The sequence below is a fragment of the Wasmannia auropunctata genome, unplaced genomic scaffold (genome assembly GCF_000956235.1).
Source record: "Wasmannia auropunctata unplaced genomic scaffold, wasmannia.A_1.0 LD336106.1, whole genome shotgun sequence".
Classification (NCBI taxonomy): Eukaryota; Metazoa; Arthropoda; class Insecta; order Hymenoptera; family Formicidae; genus Wasmannia; species Wasmannia auropunctata.
The window spans coordinates 2,015,847-2,037,755 of NW_012026784.1; the positions used below are offsets into that span (position 1 = coordinate 2,015,847).

At 42.2% G+C, this 21,909-nt stretch overlaps 1 protein-coding gene across 5 annotated transcripts in view; it reads left to right on the plus strand.

Annotated features, from left to right (window-relative positions):
* The window catches only part of LOC105452016 (mucin-17), a 49,787-nt gene extending 46,169 nt beyond the window's left edge, over nucleotides 1–3,618 (plus strand). For all 5 annotated transcript variants that reach the window (XM_011692786.1, XM_011692795.1, XM_011692819.1 and 2 more), the window contains one exon: nucleotides 919–3,618. In XM_011692786.1, the coding sequence (XP_011691088.1) occupies nucleotides 919–3,458 (2,540 nt within the window). In that variant the 3' untranslated portion in view covers nucleotides 3,459–3,618. The remainder of the gene's footprint in view (nucleotides 1–918) is intronic.
* The last annotated feature ends 18,291 nt before the right edge of the window (nucleotides 3,619–21,909 follow it).

Consider the following 21,909-nt stretch of genomic DNA (forward strand, 5'->3'; position numbering starts at 1 on the left):
GGACGTTTATTCAAGAGCGCTCTTAATTCTCTCTCTTCGCGTATATAGGTATAAGAACGAAGCACGTAAAAGTATTCCCGTAATATCATCTCTCGGCTATAATAATAATAGTCAAGTCTAATACTGTGATTTTATCTGTGTAATTATTTATTTGTGTAATTCATCGAATAGTTACTTAGGATACCTCGCAATATATTTCTGCGTGACACACATTACCGGTCTATATAACCTTCGACAATTTAACGCTGAACGTTTGCAAGGAACAGGCAATTTGAGATAACACAGATTAAAGTTGCCGTCTTCAAATTTTATTGTGAATTCCCTCGCGACTATGTCGCCACGTGACGAGGGGTAATATCGAGACGTCGAATGGTCCGCGCCACGTATCATCTAGCTTGACGATGATGTTAAACGAAAGTGCAGACGGCATAGACGACGCTCGCTGGCTGTTGCGACGGCATCGGGTATTCTAGAAACGTATAAATTTATACGACACGGCTATCCGCGCGCGCGTTTATCGTATCTCATCGAGCCGGCCGCGGTCGTTCTCTCGCTCGTGTGTGCACTTAGTGTCCCATAAATTTATGCAGCCTAGAGGATTGTGACGTTCGTAGTGCCGGTAGGATAAATCAATCGGGCGAGAGTGCCGCGCGAGAGAGCGCGGCGCGCAGCGCGAGAGAGGGCTATAATAAAATTAAGAACAATTAATCACGGCGACGGGGCTCATTACTCAAGATATCAAGTTCTCGTTTATGCGCGCCGATCCAAGTATAATTGGCTACTCTCTCTCTATCGGTCGGTCTCCTCTCCCGTGGCCTCTCGCGCGTCACCGTGACGCGAAGGATTTCCGCCATTGACCCGCAATGAACCCCGCCGGCTTTAATCGGTCACGACGACCCTCGAAATTTCTGTTCGCAGGCGGCCAGAATGACAGCCGGCCGCGGATATTCTCTCCCAGGATGGACTACGACGAGTGGACGCCGTTGGGACGCGGCGACCCTTTGAAGAACAATCCGACCTTCGACTACGTGCCGCCGGTTCTCGACAGGGTGCAATACTGGCTGGACACGCAGCAGCACACGACGGAGCCGTCATCAAAGCGCGACATCCTTGTGTTGGGTGTGACCGCGAAGAAGACCAGCCCGAAGATACCCGAGCAGTTCCTCAAGTTCGTTGATGGTCCCAAATTCACGCGGACCGGTGGCGGACAGGATTCGATTGCCTTATACAGGAACGACTTCACCGGCAGCACTGGCGCTGAGCCGCCTAAGATCGTGCGCACCACCAGCTTCCGGAACGGTTTGATCGACTACAGAAATCAGAACAGGTTGCAGTCGTTGCCGGCCAGTTACTTTCCGAGCCAGCTTTTCAGCCCGAAGATAAAGCCGTACACTATGATGATGCCGCCGCCGATGATTCAGAAAGCCGAGACGTCCACCAATTTCAACGTCGGCACATCCAAGGACAAGTTAATCGGTTACCCGGACACGTCATCACCGTTCAGTACGCAGACGGAGGAAGGCCCCATCCTTCAGGATGCTCTGCAGTATTACGGAGCGCCCTCGAAAGATTACGGACGCTATTCTCCCGTGTCTTCGTCAAGACCGTACTCCACCTCGAAGGCACCACCGAGCAAGGTCGAGACTATTAAGAGCGTCTATGTACCGTCCGCGTCGCAGAGCACGAAGTCGAGATACGAAGCGACTACCGCGCCGTCCGTGTCCTTTGAAAAGTCAAATCTAATATATCAGTCGACGCAGACTCTGTCTGGCGGATGGCTCGGCAACAACGGGCCCACTTCGTCTTCCACGGTATTTCCGCAGGATGTCAACCAGGTCACATGGCAGACTCCGGATTACTCCAGAGATCATTACGAGGTCGATCATCACGCCGCGGCCTCGTCCAATCACGAGGTCGTCGTCAGCCAGAACGCGAACATCATTGTGGACGCCAGCAAAAACGAAAACGAGGAAGTGATTGTGGGTCAGAAGGAGATCAGCACCGAGGCGACGTCATCGACGACGGAGAGTGTCGCTCAAACTTCTACCGCTTCTACCACAACTACGGATTCCATCGAACAGGAGGAAGAAACTGCGACCGATGCGCAGCCCTCGCAAAAAATGCATATCGTTGTAGCCAATTCGCCGTCCAGCATCATGGATCTGGAGACACATAAGGCAAAGAAAGGTCCGGTCGCCGTGGTAATTCCGACGAATTACGTTGAGAAGAATTTCTCGGCGAGCTCCTCGGATTCGCCGACGACGATGACGCACAATGCCGCTTGGGAAAACCCCACCACGTCCGAGATGACAAAGACGACTCATCAAGCATCGAAGTCTCAATCGCAGCCCGTAAGAAACGCGATAACGAGCTCGCCGATTCTGTCGGAGAATCATCCGTCCGTTTCCTCCGTGCCGAACAGGATGATACCGCCCTCGCAGCATCAGCCTCTGCATCCGCCATCCGCTCCGATAATGCCCCTCAGACATATTGATAGCGCCTCGCAAATGTACGTCCCTCCGCAGGCGGCCTCCCAGTCCATGATGCGTCCTCAGACCAGACCGAACACCATGATGCATTTCATCGGCAGCATGCGTCCCGGCTTTCGACCATCCTCGCCGGTGTCGATGTCTCACATGTCGCCACCTCTGTCGCACATGCACGCGCCGTCCATGAGCAACATGATGGTACCGCTGTCGAGCATGGAACAGGCACAACAACGACTGCCTCAACCGTTCCCCGTAACATTCACCAGCCCGCCGTCACCGTCGACTTTCAACACGCAGATTCCTGAATCCGAGGAGCAACCGATCGACCATCGACCGTCTCGATTACCCGCGACAACCGTGACCACTTCGCCGTCGTTCACACCGACCGTCTCGTCGACCATGGAGTACACGCCCACCATGGACACCATGGATCATCGCGAGAGCACAAAGTCCAGTCAGTCGCCTCTGGTGAAGATCCTCAATGCCGAAGAGACCCCGAAGATGAAGATAATGCTCGCGCCGTCGTCAACGAGCCCACCGCGAACCACGACCGCTCCGAGTCTCACCACCGACCCGATTTTCTCCCATTACAAGCAACCAGCTAAACCGATCCGCGGCCCGATGTACCTCATCATTCAGGGTCACTCTAAGGTAAAAACTTATAAACCCACGGTGAGCAAGCACGGTATGCCCGTGGAGAACAATGAGATCGTGGAGAGCGCGACCGAACGGCAGCTATCCAAGTTGGAACAGCTGATTCGAATACACACGAAGAACGCCGTCGATCTAACCGCCGAGAAGAGGAAGCTGGAAGAGAAGGCGCGCGCCGAGAAGCACGTATCCTCGCCCCAAGAGAATCTCATAAGTCTGATCGAGAGCGGCTTGAATGACTTCACCGTGTCATCATCGACGGTGGCGGATGACGAGCGTCGCACGTCCAACTCGGTTACAAGCATTGAGATCAATTAAAGATCCGCTAGATTTGCGACAGCTTTCCTATAGGAGGAGCAAGGCGGATGTTGGCAGCTAAGGACATCCGTGGGAGTCCTCGTTGCGCGTTGGCGGAAGGGCAACCGCCATTCTCAGTAGAGATGAAATTTTCGTAGGAAACGAGGTCGATTTATTCGTTGCTTACGCGCGGTTCATGCCGTAAAGTCGTTGGGTGAAAATTGATGGCCGAATGTCGTCAGACGCGCATGAGACGGGAACTCGAGAGGTTTCATGGCTGACCCTCGCAGCATCCTTTTTCAGTATAAGAGCCTGGGAGATATGTATGACTACAATACATTGACAAACGAGGTGTCGAGAATTTACGTTATTTATTTTATTTATTTGTCGTTCCGTGATATTGAGTGCCTCTATATATTCTTTAATACTGGACAATCTGAACGAATTTATGTATTTATAGATTTGCAGATAACGATTGAGTTATGGTACATGGAGACAAGTTTACGGTAAGCGGACGCATACGAGAAAATTTATGTTTATCATATTGATTATTTATTTAAATCATCGAAATAATTCGATGCTTGGTCACGTCCATTACATGTAATTATTATAATTGTTATATTTCAATGCATACGTCATGATCATGAATAATTTAACTTTCAGATTTAATTTATTTAATTTATTATTTATTTCGCTTAATATATAAGTATATATATATATATAGGTTATTCCCTTTATTTTATTTTATTTCACGCGCGCGTTGTGAAGGTGTATAAAATATTGCGTTGCAACGAGCATTACAACTGTAATTCGATTAGCATTTGAGATTATACTTAATCTCAAATTGAAATCCGAAGCGACGCAATTAATAATGTCTTCTTTTTCACTTTCGCATCAATGATTTATCATCGTGTGCATTATACATAACAATCGCGAATTCATGCGTATATTCCACGTACCGAAAATTTTCAAATAATCTGCATTTGATTTTTGTCAAGAAGAAAAAAATACCGTTCTCAAAATTTCTCACAAAATCACGCTACGTTAGACGTGAATTCGTAGCCATTTTCTTAGTTTTTCGTAGTTTCCACATGCGTGGAAATATCAATTTTGCATCTCCATGATCGTCGCTACAACAATCGTTTTCATTGCGTTTGCTCGAGATCGACGATTGTCACTCGCGGTGATAACAAACTCTTGCTGTCACCAGATAACAGAGGCTCAACCAGGCAGTTCTCTTCATGTCCTGCCACGCTTTCATCCACGATGAGAAAAGCGCGCCAATTTCATATGTGCCAGTATACATAAATACATTACATATATGTATAAATATATAAAAGCGTAATTTTATATATGTAATATTAATATATATATATAAAATTACGTGTTTACACGTGTTACACGTCTATGCGGAATAAACGATCGTTCAACGATTCCGATCGCGCATTCGACCCGCTTGCGTCCTCAACGACAGTTATCGCAATCGCGAATGCAGCAAGTGTACGAATTGGAATTCGCGTTCCACTCGCTATTTTATGGCGTCACTTGATTCGCGCGTACGGCGCTTTCTTCCGCAATCTAAATATCGAACGAACTCGTTTTACGATTATCGCGGTGCGATATCATTCGCGGAACGCTGCCTTGCATAGCTATCAATGAGGGCGTAAAGCCGCATTTCAGATCGACTTCTGGACCGGTCTGCGCGATTTAATTGCGCCGCAAACGTGAAGCTTACGGTCGTGCTACACGATAATATTATTTACCGTACAACATAGTTGAACAAAAGGATGTCTCAGAAGCAATGGGTTTCTTGGATAAGATTGACGTTCCTTTTATTAGTAATTTTATAACGTTTTTCGACACGATTCGTCGCAGTTCTAAGAAATTTATCTTTAAATAAAATTTGATAACACAGTAAAATAAACATCGCCAACAGTTAATTACGTAAAATCTTTCGTTGAATCAATTAAGGTCTTGATATTGGAGCAGATACTTTATCTTCTCGCGAGAGAAAGCTCGCAGCTTCCAAGACATCTTGTACGTGTATGACGTCGATGTAATTTATAGATTCGTGGATGTTAAGAATAGGTTTCTCTTTAGTATCATATTTATTGCGCTAGATACAGAAATCGAAGGTGGAAAGTCGTAATCAATCTCCAACACATGCAGCCCGTCTCTCTCTCACACGCATTTATTTTAAATTGACGCTTGATACTTGCGTCAGAATTTTTCGCCCTCAATTCCGTTTATTCACTGCTCGATCTATTGGTTTACCGTACAAACACCGTCGCCCAATGGAATCTATTTGTCGTAGATTCAACTGCGAATCATCGGCAGCAAAATTTCTCGATTCTCGAATTTCCGATATATATCTCGTTCGCACATAGATATCATCGCCCTCTCTTGCGCCGTTAAAATGTCTATTCATCGGTGCTCTCCTCCCCCTGCCGGACAAATTCCCCGTCGAACAATGAATTACGCGAAGCATAAAAACATCAGGAACGGAGGGGTGAAACGAGAACTGGCGACGACTTCTTCCCCGTTTTTCCGCGTGTCTACGGACTCGGGGAAGGGATTCCAATCGGCCTTCGATTCGAGGTTTCCGTAAACGTTTCGTAAAACACCCTACAACCTTTAGGCGCTACGATGTGAAACTTACATTAACACTAGTCTTACACCCTACCAGTTACCAAACATATCGCGTACGTACTAACAGCTCACAAACTATATCACGACCCTCTTGCTCCTAGCGATCGTACTTAGGCGTAGTCGAAGTTACGCGCACTCACATGCAATATATATACCCACGCACATACACATGATATATAGGTATATGCATATAATATATATATGTATACATTACACGTATACGGTGTATTTATTTATATAAAAATAAATTATATGTATATTTGGCGATGTGAGCGCGCCCGCGATCACTCTTACGCATTCGGCGTTACGTTCGCACGCAGGCACGGCGTGCATTAAGTTTACGTACGATAAATTGTACCTGACGGTCACGCACGCGTTCTGTTGATTCTTCTGTTTTATTAATAAAGCATCTTATTATCGATCCCCGACAAGGATTCCTTCCGAACATTCCACCGTATCCCACATACCATCGTTATTCTATACGATATTAAGCATGAGGAAACCGACTGCAATTTTAAGGAAGGAGAATCGATTGCGGCTTTCAATTATACGACATTTTCAATAACGCGATCGTCTCCGAACTGTTTGCAGTTGTTTCCTCTGGTTTAATGATACGTATGTGTGCACAGTATGTATATACAGTAACACACTTTACGTTGCACGCAGCAGTCATAAATTACGTTGGGACTTCGGCGCTCCGTATAACGGGATGCGGATCTGTCAAAGGGACCCGGCATAGACCAACACGCGACGCATCCAGGATCGACTGCGACGACGGATGAAGTTATACCGATAACGATCTTACGGTAAAACGAGGGATCATAAATTTCGGTACGGTCCGACGAGTGCGTCGGGATGGCTCATTAAAAACGCTATTAAAATCGGCCGTTAAAATCGTAACAAATCAATTCTTTGTACAACGAGATCTCGGAAAGCGCATTGCATTGCAAATTTGATTTTGATTTATTCTGCATCATTTAGGTATGAAAGAACATCAAGAGAACATAATTGTTAATTTAATAATTATAAAATAATAATTTTTGTAAGCAGTAAAAGAAAGGGAGATAAAATAAAAGATATTTAGATATTTGCTTAATTTAATAATTTCGTGAGTATCCGCGAAATATCATGAAAATCGAAATATTTAGATCGACATGTAAATATAATTGGCGATTCAACGGTATCAGCAATTAATGGAACGTTTTTTACGTGATAAAGCACGCGCGACCCATATAAACTCGCGTCGCTCGTTTATCTCGATTATCCTTAATTGAAGCGGTCAAACTGGTACATGAGAATGACAAATTTTCCAAGCGCGGATTGATTGCGTTTGCAGTTTCGCACGGTGTTTGTGATTCCGTAAATTCAGCTATTATTAGCTCCCTCTGGGATCTGATTTATGATACTGGCTCACTCAATAGCATCGCTTAACGCAAATTTGATATCAAAGTAACTCCCTTTAGTACGAAATATTTTCCTGCAGTATACGGTAAATTGACTGAATAAATTTTGAAAATTCATTTATTAAACATGATATAACTTAATTACAAACTAATATTTTGTTACACTGAACCACGTATGTCACGTACAGAGTAGCAAATAATTGATATTAAACAATTGATTATTAATAGAAAATAAGATTATGAATTTAATTTTTTGTTTAAAATGTGAATAAAAACAAATTAATTATCTATACAAAAAAGATTAAATCTAATATTAAATCTCTAAATTTGAAGAATAAAATTTATCTTTATTTCGTAATCTATATTAAAAAAAGTAAGAATAACTTAATTTACATAAATTTTTAAATAAGATTAAAATTCATTTTATTCTTTAAATAAACTGTAGATTTAATATCTCAAATAGTCCATATTCGTTAAGATATATTTGAAGCATACAGATCAAAATATTTCAGTATGTGTACATTTATTAAACGTTAAATATTTTTCGAAGCTAATCGGTTTGTGTGCCGCGCTTGGCGCACGTTTGCTTTTGAATATAGGGCATATGGCACGCTGTTGCATAGCAAGGTCGCCGCGTTATCATTCGCATAGCGACACTCGACCGAGTAGATAGCAGTGTGAATCATTCCGTGTACTTAGCATTATCTCTCAAGATGCAACGAGTACGAAATCTCGAATGCAAGCGTTCTCTATCAATAATTACGAACGGGCCCAAGTTTGAGTGAATGAGGCCTTGGGGATGAGTAAGTTGGGGTGCATCGAATTTAAAGTTAATTTATAGCGTAATTTAGTTTCAATGTCAGTGGCATAAATCTCTCGCGGAGAACAGGGGACCTGGGCCCGAGGGCCGTGCGACGTGTTCGCTTCGGGGGGGAGAAACAAGTCGGCGAGATAAAGCAAGGCGAGGATCGATAAATCCGCTTTTTTTATTACGTGTGTGTTAAAGATTTAAAACGGGGAAATTCAGATTGATTGAAATCGCTATTTTATCGATAATGAAGTTCTCATGTCTCATTGTGTCTTCCTGGCGATTTCCTTGACTTTTAAATTATTGATTGAGATTACTGCATAATATATGCTGTAAGCTTATACCTATTTTAAAGGAAAGGTTGTCATGCATAATAATATGACTAACTCCATCGTGATTTATTGGTGAAAAGTTCCATATATCTGAAGATGTACACACGATAAGAATAGACGTGTTATTATCCCACGAAAAGACGAAATCGCGTATGAATTATCTGAAAAACGAGCCACGAGAAGTATGACATTTGATATATTTCGCGTAATTATTTTCTCATTTCTTTAATAAAATCCGTCCATATACTAAATACATTATGTCAAATAATTATCTCTCCTACGTGCCCCATCGCTATAAACTGTGTATCCATGTTAAGCCTCTGTGCAAGTAACTGTAATACCTATTTGTACTCTGCCTCTAATATTCCTACTTAAACTGTAATACGTACGGAGTATATCCTCCCAGAGAGCGGAAGAGTTATTAGTTTATGATCGATATGACGACCGAGACTTATCATCTCTCGATATATCGATCCTACTTCCTCGCGGCCTCGTCTTGCATGCTCCGCAATGAAAGATCGATTATTAAATGGTATACCACAATGACTGGTTCAAGAATTCAGTGGCAAGCTTGCGCGCCATGAATGAGTAATCGGTAAAATTAATCATAGAAGTAAGCGATTTAGGATTCGCGCGGAATTGTCGTGGACGTCTTCGTTTCTAAAGTAACGCCGGGGATTCGAGCAGATATAACCTGCGTTCCGAGATTAATCGATGAAGCTTCGAAAGAGGGTGTTTCCTGTCAGACTGAAAAATTGCGTGATTAACGAGAAAAATGTTCCTGCAACAAAGTTCTCCGTCGAAAGGGACAGAGGACTGTAGTACCGGTATCTCGCCTTCTCTGTCACCGTCCCCTCTTCCAACCCCCGTGCATTAATATTTCTAAGTTGTCCTCGGACAAGCGGACGGGCGTTAATGTATAGTAGCGACTTTCAAAGTTGTAGAATATCGCTAACTCTCCGACTACTCTTTGTCGTCTCTCTCCCGTCGGTTTTTCTCGAATCGGAGAAATAAATCTTATGGAAAACGCCAGAAATTTTATATCCCCTCTGAATTATTTATTCGTACACGCGCGTAATGCATATCTTGCGGGGAATTAAGTAAAACGAACGTTGCCTTTCTCCTGACTTTTGCGCATTATGGTTGTCCATCAACGTGTTAAATCTTTACAAACGCGTATCGTTCACGTCGGAAATGACGTCTCATGACATCCGACTGAAAGTGCCGGCGAAACAAAGTTGCAGCAAAATTGTGCGGCAAAGAAAGAGAGAAGGAACGGGAGGAGGGAGATGGAAGAAAAGTCCATGGAGGACAGGACCGCTATCTCGTTTCTCTCCTGCTTTACCTTCTCCTCCTCATCCTCCTCCTGCTGCTCTTCCTTCTCTCGCAATCTCTCGGGCTTTTTCCGACGAGCTCATGCCTCGGAATCCCTTGTGCAAAAGCCCGCCATTATGGGCGAACCGCCGCGAAGAACGCGAATTAAGGAAAGGATTCTTTCGTAGTTATCGGCAATGCTATTTTTTTTAGTCTCTTTACGTTTTTCATATTTCGCTCAAAACGAGAGTTTAGGTGAATAGTTAACCTAGCGCTGAATCCATTCTATGTCCGACTCGGCACAAGACAATCCGAGGATACTTCGTATTGGCGAACAATAATAAAGGCAAAGCTAAAAACTTGAAAAATTTATTTTATAGTATTCTCTAATCTCTCAACCATAATGTTTAATATAGTCTTGAGAAACCGTGCATTCCAAGCTCTTGTATTACAGCGAATACTACTTTAGAGGAATGTATGTATATAAATCATATAGACATTTATTTTCATAGAAATGTGAAAACACTCGTAGCAATAATAATCGGCAGGGAAAGTCTAGCTGCGACGCAGTTAACCGGTAAAAGCTTGTTTTCTGACGTGCAAATTATATTGAGGAATTTTTTTTTAAGAGGTCAAGCGCGAACACAATATTGCGAAAGAAGTCCCCTTACCGTTCTCACCGTGTCGTCGTCGATCTTCGTGTCGCGGACTGCCTACGTAAGGCCGCGCGGGCCATTAAAAGCGCCTCGGACCGTTAAAAGCGCCGATCCTTGTTCGTTTTTGACGCAAAGAGCGTTACATGGGCCGCTTCGGAGAGGACAATGCTTCGCTATATCGCCACCCACGCGTGCGATTTTTCACACGCCGGGCAAAGAAGTCCTTCGGCGCAATGAAAAATAGTAGGATTCGCGCAGAACGAAGTTTTTGTGCAGCGCAGTTTATACAGGATGTTTCGCTGAATACATTTGGATAATGGAACAGCATCGAGGATGTAATACGAGCTCGCTTTATTTGATGCAGATTTATTTTGATCATAGGTAGATAATAATTTTTTTAGAGTGACGAGATATTTAGCACTTATACCTTGAATATTGTAAAGCTAAAGTACTTTTTTATACCTTAAATATTGTAAAGCTAAAATAATCTTTTATACCTTAAATATTGTAAAGCTAAAGTAATCTTTTTTTACTCTCCATGACGATAGAAGTTTATTATTTAATTACACTATAAAAGAAAAGAGAGGGAAAAGGAGAGAGAGAAAGAGAGAGAGAGAGAGTTTCACCAAGTCAGCGCTTTATCAAGATGCGCATATTTTTGGTATTATTTAATAATCGTCTTTTATTCATCAAAATTTAACGTGTTTTATTTCGAATCTCCCGCACGGGAAAACGCATTTTGGATACCCTGTACTTGTAATAATTTGCCAATATAATCTCTCCTCTCGTTGATTATTTGCAACGGGGTTATTCGCGTTTCGTGGTTGTTCGGTACCTTAATCGGTGCCCCGAGTCGATATTAACAGATTGATTGCCGTGGCTATCAGGTTCGGACAAGTTGTTTCGCCCTTTTTGCGGGTCGACGGCCTTTGCGTGATGTGGGCCGCGTCACCCGTATATAAAAGCAACATTGTATACGCCGTCCGGTGAATGCATATCGAGCAGCTTAATGGCAAAAATTTGAAGGAGATGCCTAAGACGTTATGTCTACCGAAGGTCTACCTTCTTTGAGATTCGAGGAAGAGAAGGAAATGATGCGGCTTCCATTTGCTTTCAGATTTTTATTATCACCGGTCATCCCTCGTAAAAAAGAACTACTAGTGCCAGTGATAACACCACTGAAATGTAGTAGTGGCACTGATGGTATAGCAGTGACACTATAACTACATTTCAGTAGTGTTTTTACTGTACTAGTAGTTCTTTTTTTATTAGGGATTAGTTTCACAAAATATATAAACTCATATCAAGCATCATGATTCACGTATCTAGAAAGCAGTATCTATGCACTTTATGATTCTTCCTTTACACTTTCTTAACTCTGTATTCTTCATTTCTTTCGCACGGTTCTTTCCTAACGGTTTATTATGTGACTTCTCTTTCCGGCCAAGAAATTGCAGTTTGCTGGGAAATATCGAAATCAACTTGTCTGATTTTACTCGTGCCGTCCGCGTCGTTAATTTTGAATTGATCGACATGATTGATCGCCGTCTGCGACTCGGTTTTCTGGCTATCGGCACATAGTAATCTGTCACCCGCTCGTGCGAAATTCCACTTTGCGTTAAAAAATGTGGCTATAGGTCGCGTCGTATCCGATTTAAAGAGGATGTTTAAAGGAAGATGTTGAACGTGAGAAAAAGTCACGGTTTTGGTGCGTCGACAGGTAGATAAGGGACCAGTGGATGGAAAGGTCACATCTTGCCGACCTTAATGAAAGTTAAACCTGGCGATGGTGTGTATTCACGCCATTACCATACCGTTATCGGCCTCCGCGTAGGCTTTGAAGCCGAATGAGTCAATGACGAGCGTGAGAGAAATTCACTATTATATTATCGATAAATTTACGCGCGAATTTTTTCTTCTATTTTATTTAATAATGAAACTGCATTATTTTGCCTCTTGATAGATTTGTTTGCACGCGATAACATCGTTAATCGTACTCATCGGACGTATGAAGAATTTTGATTGTAAGATTTATCGATTCATCAATTAAGCGAGATTCAACTAACGATTATGAACACGGATCTAATAAGCGTCTCCCCAGACTATTATTATAAGTTATGGGAATTTTAGTTCGTTGCTATTCAGATAAAGAGTTAAGCTTCTTAGTATGAAAAATTCCAACTATTTCAATAAATTTGCAGATTATATATTAAATATGAATTTTATATCGTCGCGATATCGTTGCGGCGTCAATATAAATTCAATGGAGAAGCGAATTTCCAAGCTGCTGCGAGTGCCTCGATTCATGGGAATCGATCGAGCCGATTAAATCTAGAGAGCGTTATATTTATTTCTAGGCGATTCGTTGGAAAAAGTCGTCCGGCCATTTGCGGTCGAAGCGAATGCGCCGCGGCTGCATCCTGTTGTAGTCCCATCTATCCGAAGCACACCCTCTCCTAACTTTTTACGAACGCTCTCCTAAGTAACATCGCCCGCAATGCATCACCCGTTCCGTGGTGTCATTAATCAAGTCATGCGTCGCTTCGATCGGAGACGCCGTGTGTTCGGGAACTTAAAGTCGTGGTTATATCTCGCTCTTTTGTCTTACTAAAATAGTGAAATTGATCACCGCGCGCGCGCACGTTCAATCTGGAACGTGGTTGGTCGTCTACGGGAAGTGCGCAGACCTCATTGCACTACTCGGGAAACTAGAAACCTCCGGCAAAAACTAACCCGATATCGGTGCCCTCGTACATCTCACCAGGTACCGAGAACCCACGCCTCCGCACACATGCACGCACGTGCTTGCATCCTTTACATCCGGTAATCTACCGTCTCGATTAGAGTACTTCGTACTCCTCGCGATTTTTCGAAGTTTCGACTCGTCGGTGGTACAGCCGACTCTTTTGAATTCGTTTTTTTTTGCGCGCGGAAAATTGCTAATAAAATATCTTTTTCGTCGCGTTCAATTGACGATGTATGATAAATTCAAATGTGAAGTTTTCCAAGGAAAACTCGATACACATGCCGATAGCGTCCTCGCCCGCGAATTTCTCTGCGAATCCGCGTGCTCGTGCGGAAGCTTCCGTAAAACGTCGCATTCGTATGCAAATGCCATATTTCAGCCGCAAACGGGAACGCGATTCTACGACTTTATTGGCAGTTGCACTCAAGAAAATTGGGCGAATCCGATCGTACCCGCCTTTGCGGTATATCTGCGGGGAAATATGTCTTGCGACTTGCGTCACGTACGATGCCACACGCGTCCCGGGCTGATCTGAGATTTGGGTACTATAATGCACGAGCATTATTTAAGGTGGCAACGTCGACCGAATCTGCAATAGATTTTTCGAGCAAGTTTCCTCTATTGCTTTAGCATCAGTTGAATAATTAAAATTTGTACGCGAAAGGAAGAACTTGATCCTAGATTGATGACCTGCTAAAGATAAACAGAATAAGCAATTTCACCTTTTCGTGTTGGCATTCAAATTTCATCGCGTTTCGACTGTTCCTATCTCGGTTCTATGCATTTGAGATTTTTTTTTATTCACCCTCCTACTCGCGTGCGTGTAATTTACGGTTATAAATATTGTTTGCGCTACGTAAAAACGTATCGTTATAGCACGTCTGAAAAGATTACTTTGCGCTAAATTACAATATTATACTAACCTAATTATTTTAGAAAATTAATTAATCACATTAGAAAATTAGAGCGGAACAAGGTAAACTAAGACAAACTTTAGATTGGCTTAGATTTTCTTCTGTTGTTTTCTTATCTATTAATTGAGCTGTTGAAAATAGATTGCGCGAGCGAGTTCTCCGCTGCAATCAACTTCGCGGATAAATGTTACGTATTTTTTTTTTTTTTTAGAGAATATTCTGAAGTCCGACAAACCGAGAGAGTTTGTCACATCACGTTCATCTACTGTAGTCCGTTAAACCAGACTTTATGCTCATTGTTCGCGCAAAAGTTGGTCCACGACGTGAAATTATGTTACGAGCGTCGTGCGACTCGCGAAATTAGCCTGCATGCATGAGTCTTTCATCATCAATTAAAGCCTTGTAAAACGCATGACGACAGTAAATTGTCTTTATCGCCGCACCGGTAATGAATAACAGTGATCAACGGGACGATCGTAAGGAACATTACGACGATAGTAAACGAGTCGACAAGATCAGAGAGAAATATTGCGCGATGAATGTAAGCGCGTCGCCACGCCGTCTTGCACACTTGCAGATGTATTAATTAATCGTTAGAGGAGACTGAAAGGGATCCAGCTCTTTGATGTTGTTTTTCTTATTTTCTTGTTAAAAATAGAGGTTCTGTATAAATTAATTAAGCAAGAGATGCATCTACGAAAAATTGAAGAAATGCGTCATTCTCGCATTGATCGCGAAATATATACAATGCATATATTTAAATAATTTTAATTAATGTTAGTTTCATTTTTATCACAATAAAATATAATTGTTATGCTTCGACAATCCCGGTTCTATTTCTGCAAAAGATTACGATTTATAACTTTAATTTATATATGTCACTATTTTAATTCTGGAAAGTAAACATTTCCGTCCGCAAATTTATGAAGAATCAATCGTTTTGAATCCTATTTACGATATATTTTAGAATACATTCCAGTATGTTGACGTTAGCTCATTTGCATGACTGTTAATACATTAGTTTAATTATTGAATATATTAGAATAGTAAATTTACATTTACATCGATGCGAATAAATTGATTTGGTGACGCGATATCGAGCGCCGTTTATATAGGGATAATGGCAGTCAATATAATTGTACAGTCGCCGAGTTGAGATATTAGGATAACCACGTAAATAATTCGTGTTCGCAAATAGGTAGACGTAAGTGATGCGGTAGTCCCACGGGGGAATATAATTAGAGCGCAATCCCGGGAGAAATTCGAAGTTTACATTCACTTTAAACTTCGTTCTAATGTATCGTGCGTGACGCGAATGAACTTCGGCCAATTAATTTCCACGGCGAAACGCTTGGCATTACCGATTTTGGATTTCCAGGAAGCTTTCGTTTGGTGACAAAATGCCAAGAGAGATAGAATTAATTATCGATCGATTTAATTAATTCTTCTTTAATTAATTTAAGAGTAATATTTCATTTCACAGCAAAATAAAATTGATGAAGAGAAGCAATGTTTCTTGCCGTGTACAATCTTTGTGTTAACACTTACAATTAATGGAAATTGTAAAAAAAAAAAAAAATCAGCTTTTAAATATAGGTTAGCTAGAGAACTGAAGTATTTAGAGTAACTTAAAACGTTATGTTCAAGAAAGAAATGTATCTTTCTTTCAACTGTGCTATTAAGAAAGCATTGCAATAATAAAGGAACAGGTGGAATATTTAAAAGGGTATACAAATCTAGCTGTTTTCTAATCTCGTCGCGGGCTCTTATCTCAGATCCGCGAGTAACAACGCATTTTTTGCGAGGTAAACCAGAATCTGACGAACGCGTCTTTTAACGAGGAATGTGCACGCATGCATGCGTGCGTGCGTGCGCAAGTAACGCATTACTGAATGCAGCTAACTGCCGGTCGACACAGTCGGAACGTGAGTGGCCGGTCTTTCGCGAAGTGAAATTCTAGAGAGTGTCTGTGTGTATACACGCCGTCGCGCGTATAATTAAGTCCAGGGAACGACCGTGAAAGCATCGAAATGCCCGTAAGAAAAGCGCACTATTACTATAGTACGAGCAGATGACGTGCGGTAATGAATCCGATTAGGCTATCTCTAGAATCTGCCTCGACAACGCGTGCCTCTTTCCGCGATGCATTTGCCAGCGAATTACACTCGGGGAATTCCTTCTTGAAGGGAAATGCACGGAGGACGTTTTCTGGAGGAAATCGCGTGCCTCTTGCGAATCTCTTGAAAATCCGTCGAAAAAATTAATGGATGAAAATAATTTAATTGACGAATTAATTAATTTAATATTGGCGCGTTAATCTGTTTTGGTGAATAATTAAAAAGGGAAGTGACGAATTACAAACAAGTTTTAAAAATGCATGTAATAATTTTATTTTTAAATTAATTCTGAATTTGTATGCATACATATTATGCATGTACAAAAATGAATAATGAATATTATTGTTAATATAACCGTATTCATGCTCTAACTAACTTAATTTTTGCAGAAATAAAACCGTATTTGTACGTAATATCGCGATCTGTAAGGTGGCAGACCTACTAGTAATGCGAGGCAACATTAAAGTGGCCTTCAGTGAAAATTTCACAACGATGAGCACTCGCATTTACGCGCAGTCGTCTAAGCTCATCATGCAGACGATTAAACTAATTTCCCCGTCGCTAAAGCGAGCGGCAATCGGGTAATGCGCTTAAACTCGCGTCTGAATGCACTCGCGCGGGATGCAGCGCGCGCTACGAGTGAGCGAGCAAGCGCGGGAAACCGCCGACGTCCCCGCGTCCGACGCTCGCTTAGACCGGCGACGGAAAGAAGAAACGAAGGCCGAGTCGCCTGTCTGAATGGTACGTGAGTTCCAGAAACACACTGACGGCTTACCGATTCCTCGTAGCGATATCGACGGCAAGCAGGTTGATTCTTGCGCCGTCTCCTTTGCGGCACTCGCTCGGCCCGCTCGCTCGTGCCCGGCACGTCGACGCCGCTTCCTGTCGCACGAATTCCTTCTTTTGCCACGACGACGTCCCGCGAAAATGCCGTTGACCCTATAAACTTGACTTGAGAAACTCGGCGAGCGCGAACTTCGGGGAAAGAATATTTCCTCGAATTCCCCGTCTCCGAAAAGGAAAGAAAAATTAACAAGACGAAGGCCTCGGTGCGTCTTGCGATCAAATGAAAATCAAATAATGTTTTTAGCATCTTCTCGGGATGATGAATTAAGTCTGTTAATCTCGGCGTGCATCCGTAGTTGTCAGACTTATGGTCAACTAACAATAAGTGAGACCTAGATGCAGCTCGCTTTAAGTCGAGCTGTCCGGTTAAGCCTGCCTGCAAATCCGTCGAGATTACGTACGTTTCGTTAGACCCCCCCCCCCCTGCGCCGTCAGTCCCCGCCTGTGTAGGATACTTTAGACGGGGTTATCCAATTATAACGCGCAACCCAGTTTTGCAACACGTCTCACGGTAAATTACGAAGTTATACAATCTAAACCATGACGTGTGTCACGAGGGTACCGTGCGCATTTACGTTGCTCTCTCGCTACTCTCTCAGTCATGTGGATCACTTTCGAATTGGAATACGAATGTCAGCAAATGCCATGACGTCATAAGATCGTCAGTTTATTTATTTTACTGAAAATTATCAAATGACATGTCGTATTTCGTTCTAAACCTTATCTTGAATTAGCGAGATAATTCATCTCTGAGTGGATTTAAGGATTAATTGTTATAACTCGGCGTTTTTCTTATTAGGCACTACAGATCTTTCGTAGGTATATAATACTTTCTCGCGATGAAATATGTTGTATCATACAAATTTCCAAGATTTTAGTTTATATTTTTTAATTTCTGCCTCTCTTTTATTTCCTGTGACAGAACATTACTTTTTCGATGTTAATATATGCACACAGCATTAATGACATTATTGTCCAAATGGTATTTATGGCAAGAATCGTTTATTATTTATGATTGATTATGATATTTATTTACCTAACGGAACATATCGGGCGCTATTTATACGAATATATTGCGGTATGAAACTGTCGTTGTTAAATAAATTTTCTGCCAAGGATAGAATGAACATAAAAGGATAATCATTATTAATTTCATTTCTTATTGGATATCTGTATTCTTTGAAATTAGATTTATTACATTCGATTGTCAACCACACTAGTGAGAATTGAAATATGTAGATAGAAGTACAAAGGAAACCAGTAATTATAAAGCCAATGTTCAACTTCGATTAAGTAATTTTGCAAAATAAATTTCTGTCGTTCTGTTCTTTTATATCTATATTTCCTGCAAGAAAAAGATGAAGATATCCATTTATCCGCGAGACGACGTAATATTTAACGCCGCGAGATATGAGCTTGCGGAGAATTATTAGCCTGACTGGCCGTGAAATCGGGTAGAAAGAAAAAGGACGTCGCGGCAAATGTCGATAATCGAAGACTACGATCGAAGACTACAATCTGTCAACTTGAAAAATGAAGTCACGCTTTCGAACCGAGAGAGAGAGAGAGAAAGAGAGAGATGAAGAGAAAAACATTGACAATGATCATAGAACGTTGAACGCCCGTTTCGAATTAAAGTTTCCATTATCTCACGCGTTTGTTGGATGCTACAAAAAAAAAAATTATTTTTGACTCTCTCTCCCTTTCTCTCACTTTTCATTCGTTACAATAATTAAGGTAGAATTCGCATTTGATTCATCCCGCATGCCAATACAACCTTCTGACAAACGTGCTGGCACGCGACGTCGCGTCGGTACAGTTGATTCATCGCCGCGTATAATTGATTAAACGCGCGGATCGTTCGTGTCTAATTAGAACGAATGAGTGAAACATAAATTTGCGCGTATTTGACGACGTTCCTGGACAGCTTTGGCAGTCTGAAGCTTTCGAAACCCCCTCCCTCTTTCTACCAATTATTCACAAGCAGTCCGGCGAAGTGAGATGTCGCGCTGAATATAGATAGCGACGAGACGACTCCGCCATCCCGTCAGTCTGTATCTTTACATCTCTCCACATCTAATATATCAATTTTCATTAATTCTCAAAATGCAGGAGATGTTTCTGGCCAGCAAGTTCGACGTGAAATATTTTAGCAGCATTTACGTCTTCCAATTTAGCGTTTTGAGCGACTGACTTCGTTATATCGTACGTTATATCAACGTAATTAGGATTTAGACATGATTACGCGCCGCTGCAAGAATCTGCTCCGGAGGAGCTTAATATTAGGTCTGCTAAGAGTTAGCGATGCGCATTTGGTTTGGCAGGATTATATAAGACCGTACTCTCCGATGATGTTGCGTCGGTTTGCTCATTTGCAGTGGTTGAGCAACGCGGCGAAGAGTCGGTCTCGGAATAATCGCAGTCAGTCTCCAGAGAGTGTCGCATATCCAGAAAATGCTTCAAAATATACGTATATCTCCGAAATGAAAATTTAATTAAGACAGATGCGAGTTTCAGTTATGTATTTCCATTTTGTATCCATTTCCTCCCTTTCAATTTTTTAATAAACCGGCTTTAACCGTAAATGGTTTTTATCGATACTTTTACAGTAGCTTTTTTTTAATTAACGATCATTTGTTTCCTAATAACATTATACAATAGCACAATTTACATAGGTATCGGCATATACATATATTTTGTGCCAGAAATATAGCAACAAATAATGTCGGATATTTTATAATATTATTATATTATAATAATATTATAAGATATCCGACAACCGACATGCAATGCAAAGTTATTTCAAAATATCTGCGAGATTTTCGTACTGAAATAAATTATTATAATTAATGACATGCTTGATTTATCACCTACTTTTCGGCAATGCGTCGAAAATGCAGTTACAAATATGAAATATAAGAGCGATCACGCGTTTTCTCGTTACATGACCTCTATGCGTGCACCGTACGTCATCGTCTACGCGCCCGCGTTATTCACGCCGCTCGTCGCGTGTCATCGGCCATCGCGCGACGACGACGAATTTCACAAAATGCCGCGCATTCCGCGATCGGCGCGAGAAGCGGATCTTTCCTCGGTGCCGAGGAGGAGATCGAGAAACGCGCGGATCGTAAATTCAAGTGAGATCTACGACGGAGCTTATAGCGCGCGCGAGTCGAGTCGATCGTGATCACCGGCGCGGATCGAGCCGCGAGATTAATCTCGCGAACGATTTACGACGGTCCCGCCGCGCAGAGATCGATCGCGACGCGGTCTCCCGACGAATTGAGAATCTAGAGGATTGATCTGCCGCTGCGAAACGCGGCTTTCAAGTCCGCCGCTGAAAATGACGAAACGTTCCCGCTTTGCGTCGCGGCAGAAGAAAACCCCGTGCCGGCACTTGGCGATCTTGAATCTCGATATATTTTACGTCATTCGCGGAGAACTCGAAACGTTTATCAGGCACGGCTTGAATGGTCTGTGAAGCGTGAGATTTCATGCCTACATTAAATTTGATCGAGATGAGATAAAGAATAATTTTTTAAATGTTGAACGGAAAATAAAGAGTTTTCCTTTCTCTCTTTTTTCAGCTGGCTTACAGTACAGTGTTTTGGGATTTGCATAAATTGCCGTGTAATGCTTCTGAGTTTTTCTTACACTTTGGAACGAGAACAATTCAATACCGCTTCGTCCTTACTTTCGCTATGCAGCGCAGGATGTTGACGACAAAGCCGGCCGTCGCGTACGACGCGATAAGAATGTTAATGCGGTTTCGCGTCATGCGATTTGCTATCTCGCTTAGGTATGTAGGTTTTGAGCCGCGGCGAGAGAATCGAACGACGGCAATCGAATCGAATCGGTGACAGCGACGGAGTATATATACGCGTCCGTTTACGATTCCGGGTGCGACGACCGAAGTGGTTTTTGCATACAATCCGCGCCTCGTCGACGAATAATTAGCCGCTTGTTCGTCAGCGAGGTGTACGAAGTGCTAATCGATCGCACCGCACGATCGGGCCAGCTCGAACTCATCTCGCGCCAATGAACCGTGACCGGAAACTTCGACGAGGTGACGAGGCGCGAGCTTTAGAATTGCAAATTGCACGTAAACGAACCGCCCACGTGATTCTCTTCTATTTTTCCCGCAGCCGCGCAAAACAAATGTCCTATTTAGCGCGAGAAAATCGACTCACGTCACGTAATCGCGAATTTATCGTTTCGTCAATACGCAATACGAACGACGTGAGTTCTTCGGTAAAAACAAGATTTCAGAACACCATTAAAGTTAGAAAGAATCATTAATTTTTGTTATAAAATAATGCAACAATTTTCATGCTGTAGATTACAGATTGATGTTATAGGTGAGAGTCATTAGCTGCGTGTATGAAAACGATTACTATTAGTATTACATGTACTTTCGCGTGAATTATGCTCATGCCTATAAAAGCATGCAGATCTCATCTAACATTGATTAAGCTTATATTAAGAATATTTTGCTGCATAGTGCGATTTAATGTAAACATCATGTAAATGTCGGCCATGCATATGCAACGATTGTGCGCTTTGACGTAGAACCGTACACATATCCTCGAAATTAACAGCGTTAATAACGTTAAATATTCCATCGCTCATTTTACGTACATTTAAAATCTAAATAGAGAATTAAAGGTTCCAATTTCATTATGTTACT